The 7626-nt window shown below is 60.1% G+C and overlaps 1 protein-coding gene across 2 annotated transcripts; it reads right to left on the minus strand.

Annotated features, from left to right (window-relative positions):
- On the minus strand, nt 1357-5664 carry FOXA2 (forkhead box A2). Of its 2 annotated transcripts, XM_005672754.3 has the most exons (3): nt 5450-5664; nt 4368-4437; nt 1357-3350 (listed from the first exon to the last, which is right to left on the minus strand). In XM_005672754.3, the coding sequence occupies exons 2-3, from the start codon at nt 4434-4436 to the stop codon at nt 2046-2048; spliced, it is 1374 nt and encodes a 457-aa protein (XP_005672811.1). In that variant the 5' UTR covers nt 4437; nt 5450-5664; the 3' UTR covers nt 1357-2045. The 2 variants fall into 2 exon arrangements, with proteins under 2 accessions (XP_005672811.1, XP_003134339.1); XM_003134291.4 differs by lacking the exon at nt 5450-5664 and having other exon boundaries at nt 4368-4771.

Here is a 7626-nt window from a genome sequence, read left to right on the forward strand (position 1 = left end):
TGGATGGCCCCAAGTCTTGGGGCCACGACCCTCTGGCTCCTGCCCTCGCCTGGCCAGATTGTGTGCCAGCAGATGCCCTGGGCAAAGCCAAAGCTGGGCTCCCTTTCCTCACCAGGGCTGGGTTTGCCTCTGAGGTTTCCACATTGGTTGGTGGCAGACTTAGGGTCCCACGGCCTTCTGTGGGGAGCTGCAGTACAATTTGTTAAGAATTTAGTCTGGGTCTTGTTTTATACTTTTGAGTTTTCCTTTAAGAATCACCACATACCCACTCTTCCCCTCGGTCCTGTAACCCCTCCCCCCCTTGTCAAGCTGGGTTAGCAGGATACTTTAAAGTGGGGGCAGTATTTGGGGGGAGGGTGCAAAGCTGAAGACCTGGGATCCCACCGCTGGCAAGGAGCACCTGGTGAGCCTCGCAAGACATCCCTTTAGACCTCTGCCTTGCCCCCAGTGTACCAATATTAAAAGATTTCAACCATGACCCTGAGACCCCTATAAAACCATTCCCAGGAAAAAGTCTTTTGTTTCTCCAGACCAGACTCATGGTTCCAGAAGCCTCACTACTCCTGAACTGCAGCAGATTCTATCAAGGTAGTACCGAACCACCTAAGTGAAGGTGGGGATGGGTGAGAAGGGGGGTTGGAGGAGTGTAGACAGAGAGAGGCCTCAGGCCCCATAGAATCTGAGCAGAGTCCCAGTTCCACAGAAGGGCCAAGGGATGCTGAGAGGCAGTGAGGAAAATGCAAAGGGATGTGCCCAGAATTTGCAAATCCAACTGGGGCCCTGCTTTGAAAGGAGGCCTAGGATAGGAAACACAGGAAAAGAAAAAGGGGGGGGGGATCCAAGCTTCTTCCCAGAGAAGCCAGCCCTAGGGCCCAAGGATGTTGACAACAGCACCTTCTCATTGTCCCACTAGAAAATACCAGTATGTGGTTTTCTCTGGCGTTTGCATCAACTCCGCAGAACAGAATGGTTCACACGGGATCTGTGAGTTTCACAGAATGTAAAGTTCAACTCGGAATTCAAAAGGAAAGCTTGAACAATGTTGAATTCTATAAGTGATGTGCTCGCAGAAGTGCTGGGGGAAGTGTACTGAAGTCTGAAAGTGACTTTGAAATGTATCTGAGAAAATCAGATAAATGGACCAATGGAGGTGTGGCTGAATGGAACGATATACAATACAGCAAGTTTAGTGAAATAACTGTAGGATCTGGGCAATGGGTACATATGTGTTTACTGTAAATTTCATTCAACTTGCAACCAGCCAGGATCGCCCTCCCTCAGGTTTTAAATCATTCCCAGACTTGTTTGTTTTTTTGAATCAGGCAAAGGAAAGAAAAATCTGGAAGATTCAAAGCATAAAACTGGCAATAACACTTTAATATAGATTTGTGGAACTCTGGTCCTTGCAGTAGGAACACACATTTATAAGCCATAAATAAAGCACGCGGAAACCATAAATTAATCAGACTTGAGACCTGGATTTCACCGTGTCAAGAATGAGAATGCTTTTTTTTTTTTCCTTGGTCATTTACAACAGACCCTTACATCGTTTTTTTTTTTTTTCTCTTTCTTAAACAGTAGTACAACTCTGTCCTCTGTTAAAACTACGTGGTTTTACACTGAGTCACAAAAGTTTGTGTTTTTTTCTTTTTTGTTTTTTGTTTTTTTGTTTGTTTGTTTCTGTTTTTAATAAAGTAAGACTTCCCTGCAACAACAGCAATGGAGAGGAACCACGACAACAAAAAGTCAAAATTCGCAGGTGCTTAAAGAAGCAGGTGTCTACACAGTAGTGGAAACTGAGGCTTTTCTTTCTTCCTTTTTGACTGTTTATCTTTTTTCCCTTGCCCTCCTTATACAAGATGATAGACGTCAGTGTGGCCCAGATGGGGGAGGAAGGGCTGCAGAGGAGGAGGAGGGAGACTGCTGTCGGGGCAGGGGTGTGATGGGTCCTGCTCCCCTGCATCTTTCCAGCACCCCTTTCTCAAAGTCTCCATCCCCGCTTCCTCTGTCGTCTGGTCCGAGCTAGGCGGGAAGCCTCCGTCTTCTTAAGAGGAGTTCATAATGGGCCGGGAGTACACCCCCTGGTAGTAGGAGGTGTCTGCAGCCAGGGGCGAGGCGTCCAGGCCCGCTTTGTTCGTGACCGGGCCCATGGCCAGGCTTCCTGGCATGGGGGAGCCGTAGCCCGGGTAGTGCATCACCTGCTCGTAGGCCTTGAGGTCCATTTTGTGGGGCTGGTGGTGGTGGTGGCCGTGGTGGTGCTGCTGCTCGGAAGACATGAGGTTGTTGATGGAGAAGGGGTGGTTGAAGGCGTAGTGGTGCTCGGGCTTCAGGTGGGCCTCGGGGGGCAGGCCCGGGTGATGGGGAGGGCCCAGCAGGTGGGCCGCGGCCTGCTGCTGCTGCCCAGGCGACGGCGCCGGCTCCGGGGGGCTCAGCGCTGTGGCTGGCGTCCCCTTCAGCTCCCCGAGCCCCCCTCGCTTGTGCTCCTGGCACGGGGAAGCGCTCGAGTGGGGCGACTCGGTGCCGGCCGCAGTCTCCGAGGCCGGCCCGGCGGCCTCCCCGAGCTGCCCCTGCGAGGCCTGGGCCCCGGCAGCCGTCTTCTTGCCGCCGCCCGCGGCGCCCGAGGCCTCTTTCAGGGCCAGCTGCTTCTCGCACTTGAAGCGCTTCTGGCGGCGCAGGTAGCAGCCGTTCTCGAACATGTTGCCCGAGTCGGGGTGCAAGGTCCAGAAGGAGCCCTTGCCGGGCTTGTCGGGCGAACGGGGCACCTTGAGGAAGCAGTCGTTGAAGGAGAGCGAGTGGCGGATGGAGTTCTGCCAGCGCTGCTGGTTCTGCCGGTAAAAGGGGAAGAGGTCCATGATCCACTGGTAGATCTCGCTCAGGGTCAGCATCTTGTTGGGGCTCTGCTGGATGGCCATGGTGATGAGCGAGATGTACGAGTACGGCGGCTTGGCGTGCGTGTAGCTGCGCCGGTAGGTCTTGGGGTCGCGCGCGCGGCTCAGGCCGGCCTGCCCGTACATGGGGCTCATCGAGTTCATGTTCGCGTAGGGCGCCAGGCCGCCCATGGCCCCGGCCGCCTGGCCCCCGAGGGGGCTCAGGCTGGGGCTCAGGTGCGGCCCCATGCCCGCCACGCCGGCCGCCCCGGCCGAGCCGCCCATGCCGGCCATGGCGCCCGCCCCGGGAGACATGCCGGCCAGGGATGGGCTCATGCCCGCGCCCACGTACGACGACATGTTCATGGAGCCGGCGCTCATGTTGCCCGAGCCACTGCCCATGGCGGCCGCCGACATGCTCATGTAAGTGTTCATCCCGTTCATCCCCAGGCCGGCGTTCATGTTGCTCACCGAGGAGTAGCCCTGAGGACAGAGCCCCGGAGGGAGGCGCACAGCGTTAGCACCGCGGCTGGAGCGCGCCCTGCCTGACCTCCCGCCCACCGGGCCGGCCCAGGCCCCCGCCTCCGGGGAGGCCTCGGGGGAGTCCTGCCCTCTCCTGGCACCGGCCCTGCGTCCGTTTCACCCGGAGCGCGCTGCGACTGCCCTCGGGGAGGTGGCGCGGGGGCTGCCGCTCTGAGCGGGGGGCCGGCGCCTAGCCCTCTTGCGGCTCGCTCAGATTCTAAAACGGGGGTCCCCTAGAACTTCCCCAAGCCAGGCACCCCCAATGCATCTCTCCTTCGCAGAGTCTCCCTGACTCTCAAGCCAGCGTACCGAGTAGGCGCCGCGGCCGCGAACGCCACCTCCGAAACCAGCAAGCGACCTGTGGGACACCGCGCAGGGCGCCCGGGCGGCCTCCAGCGGAGACGATCCCAGGGTGCTCGCGGTTCAGCCTTCCTCCCGGGACCACATCCTCGGCCCCAGGGGAACCGAAACGCAGTACCTGCGCGGAGTCTGCGGCCAGCCCGAGGCATTGAATGGAGGAACGGGGAAGGGACCGCGAACTGAACTACACGCGGCTGGGCTCTGCAGCCACAAACTTTCTTTCTCTTTGTCCCCAAGTCTTTGACTCTTTTCCTCTACCTCAGCCCCCAGCTCCTGCCCACCTTCTCCTCTCCAGCTCCCCACCCCCTCGCCGGCCGACCTCCCACCCCTCCCCAGCCGCGCGCTGCCAAACACAACTCTGTTAGGATAGTGCGTGGCTCGGCCACGAAGAGGATTTGGAGGCGCCGCAAGTCAATATTTGATCACAAAGTTAATATTATCTCAAGGCTAACAGTGTGTCGTATAAAAAAGAGCCCCATTTGAGTCGAAGGAGGGTGGAAAAGGCGGCTGCCCGGAGCGGCTGGGGTGGGGGCGGGTGCCGGTCAGGGAAGCGGTCCTGAGCTCGGGCCGAGCGCGGGCGCCGCCACCCCGCTTCCCCCGGAAAAGGCGAGTGCCTACCTCGGGCTCGGCATAGTAGCTGCTCCAGTCGGACGGCTCGTGCCCTTCCATCTTCACCGCTCCCAGCATACTGGAAGCCGAGTGCATGGCAGTTTAAAATTTAACAGCCACAACAAACGACCGGCAATCACCCCCCACCCCACCCTCCTTTTAAAAAAAAAAAAGTCAGCCAAGGCACCGTCCCCTCCCTCCCTCTAGAGCTCCCTCTCTCTCGGCTCCACTCCCTCTTTCCCTCGGCCGGCCGGAGGCGGTAGTTGGAAGTGGGCGGGAGGGGCGAGCCGTGGGAGGAGGGGGCCGAGGGGAGGAGGAGGCCCGGAGCCGAGCCCCGCCGCTGCCGGGAGCGCCCGCCGCCCGCCGCCGCCGCCGCGCTCGCGGGCTGCCCGGTGGAGGCCGAGGCTGGCAGTGCCGAGCTGCCGGGAGGCGGCGGGAAGCGCGCGGCGTGGGGGCGGGTGGGGGGTGGAGAGGAGGAGGAGGAGGAAGAGGAGGAGGAGGTGGAGGTGGAGGAGGAGGGGGGAGGTGGAGGAGGAGGTGTGGACCGCGGAGCGGACAAGTGCCGCAGTGACGTGGGCGGCTGGTGATATAGCGCGGCGCGCCGGCGCGGGCCTCCAATCCCCAGACCCGGGGCAGCCCATTTGAATAATCAGCTCACACCTGGGTGAGAGGGAGCCCCGGCCGGCGCCCCGCACCTGCCCTCGGTGGTGCCCGCCCCGCTGCCCCGCGCCCCGCGCGCGGAGCCGGGCCGGGCGAGCGGGGCGGGTGGTTGCCTGGCCCCGGGGCGAGCCCCCTTTACCCCCACGCCCGCGGGGAGCCCTGGTGGTAGGAGGGACCTGGGAGGAGGCCAGCCTCTGGAGCAGCCCGGGGCGCTGATCCCCGCCCTGTCGCATAGCGCCAGGCGGCCGGTGCGCCTGTCCGAGTGTGCGTCCGGCCTCCCAGCCCAGTCTCCCCTCTGCCCAGCTTTATAAAAGCCGCATTTATTTGTCCCGGGTTTCTCGCTCTCAGTGCACATTCCCTGTCAAAACAACTAGCCGGTGACAGAGCCAATTTGCAAAGCGCCGTCGTATTTAGAAAAACTGTGTACACACCTTTAACTAGCCGGCCGCTGCTTCTGGGAGGCCCCTCCCGTCACAGACGCGCGGGGCGCCGGGTCCCGCCGCCTCGGCGTTTTGCCTCCTCGGAGCCCGGCCTCCGGCGCCCGACCGAGCGGCTGGCGGGGAGGAGCCCTGGCCCCCCGTCCGGGCGCCGGGCGCAGGGCACACGCGGCTCCGCCAGCTGAACGACGGTTGGGAGACTATTTGTCTCTGACAGGACAGCGTGTTTCAAGGTTACTTTTCAGTTACAACCGAGGTGCCCACAGCATTTCGTAACTAAAACAAACAGGGCAGGAGGTGGGAGTGAGGCGTGCAGCGAGAGGGGGGAATTAAGGAATCAATAACGGAGCACATGAAGTGCGTTCGGGAGTCTCTGTCTGCTCCGCTTTTCTGAAGATTTTAATAAGAATTAGAAACCCTGACAACCATATTCGTCCTTTTAATTTTCGATCCGGCTTCTGAGTTCAAGTTATTATCTCTCTTGGGTCAGCTACCAAGACCTCAGTGAGCCCACATGGGGGGGGGGTAGCTACAGGTGTTTGGAGGTGGACGCGCTTTCTTGGTTCTAAAAAAATCCAGCTGGGCAGTGAGGATGCAGCTCTGCGCCCTCAACCCCAAAGGGGGGGAGGCGGATAAAAGGAAGTAGTGGGTATCTGACCCACCTGTCCAGAGTTGTGGGTAATGGTGGCAAAAGACAAAGCGAGATGGCAGGTACCTAGCAGAGATTCGACGACGGAAGGACCAGTGGGGTCAGGCCCAAGGGCAGCAGGGCGGAGCGGTAGATGCAGGGGGACGCCCACCACTTCCCTCTGCTCCAGGTCCCTCGGGCCTGCAACACTTTGAACTGGTTTGACCAATTCACAGAGGGCATTAAGGAACCCTCTGAGAGAGGGCCAGGGCAGGTTCCCCAGACCGCCAAGATCTTCGTCTCTCTGAGAGACCAGAGAGCCATGCACCATGCAGAGGGCTGCCAGGAGGCCAGGTCTGCCGGTGCAGCGGGAAGTGTCGCGGGTGTGTGCACACTTAGCGTAAGTGTGTGCGGGGAGCCGACCAGACCCCTGGCATCTTTCATCAGATCCCTGAACGCGGATGGACACAACTTCACCGCTCAGCCTAGAGCTGAGAAGAGGGTGTGCACTGACGCTCAAAAAACAGTTGCCTGTTTTTCCAAATCTTTCTGCGCAAGCCCAGGACGGAACACTCTCTCTCTCTCTCTCTCTCTCTCCTCTCTCTCTCTCTCTCTCTCTCTCTCTCTCTCGGTCTCTCTCTCTCTCTCTCTCTCTCGCTCTCTCTCGCTCGCTCTCTCGATTGTACCGCCTCCCCACGGAGCGCTTCTCCCGTTCAGTAGAGAAGAGACACCAAATCAGACAAACCCGCGAAACGGGAGACAGCTTTCTGGTGTGCGTGGGACTGAAAACTCGAAAGTGCTCTGGTTAACCTAGTCTGTGCGTCCGTGTGGGTGTCCACTGCCCTCTTTTTGCTCCTGGTCGAAATGTGGTTCTAGAAATTGGGCGAAAGGATCGAGTGCGGCCCGGTCCTGGGCCACCGGTTTCCGCAGTGACAGGGCGCCCCCTGTCGGCCGCGCGGCCTAGGGACCGACTGGAGCCCTCTTTGACCTCCACGCCCCTAACCCCGCTACCTGGGCGCCCGCACTGTCCGCCGGCCTCTGCGAGTCTCCCAGAAAAGACCCTCGGGGGACTGGAGTGTCTTCCGAGTCCCCGAAGTTCTGCGCAAACCCAGACGGTCCCCTGCTGCCCGGGGATGCGCAGCAGGGGCGGCTGCCGGGACCCTCCCAGAAAAGGGAAGGCGAGCGTGGCGGGCAGATGCTGCGGGGAGTGCGCGCTCTCCAACCTGGTGGGCAGCCCTTCCCGGAGCGAAGGCCCTCGGAGGCGCCGCCTCCCCAGCACACTCCCGCTCCTTCCTTTCCCGGCAGCTCTGGTTTCTAAAGGTTGATTCAGAGCATCTGGCACCAAAGCCTCAGGCTGGAATGCTGTAAACTGCTCCGGGAGCTTCTCTCCAGGAAAAAGTTCGCGGGCAACTTGGGCTGAAAACAGATGTTTCCCCTGATCCCCCCTTATTTGCAGCCCCACCTGGGACTGAGGCCCACAGGGCTTCCCCTTGCCCGTGTCCCGCCCTTTCCCCGTCTTTCCCTTGGGTGCTGCAGGCTTCCT

The sequence above is a fragment of the Sus scrofa genome, chromosome 17 (assembly GCF_000003025.6).
Source record: "Sus scrofa isolate TJ Tabasco breed Duroc chromosome 17, Sscrofa11.1, whole genome shotgun sequence".
Classification (NCBI taxonomy): Eukaryota; Metazoa; Chordata; class Mammalia; order Artiodactyla; family Suidae; genus Sus; species Sus scrofa.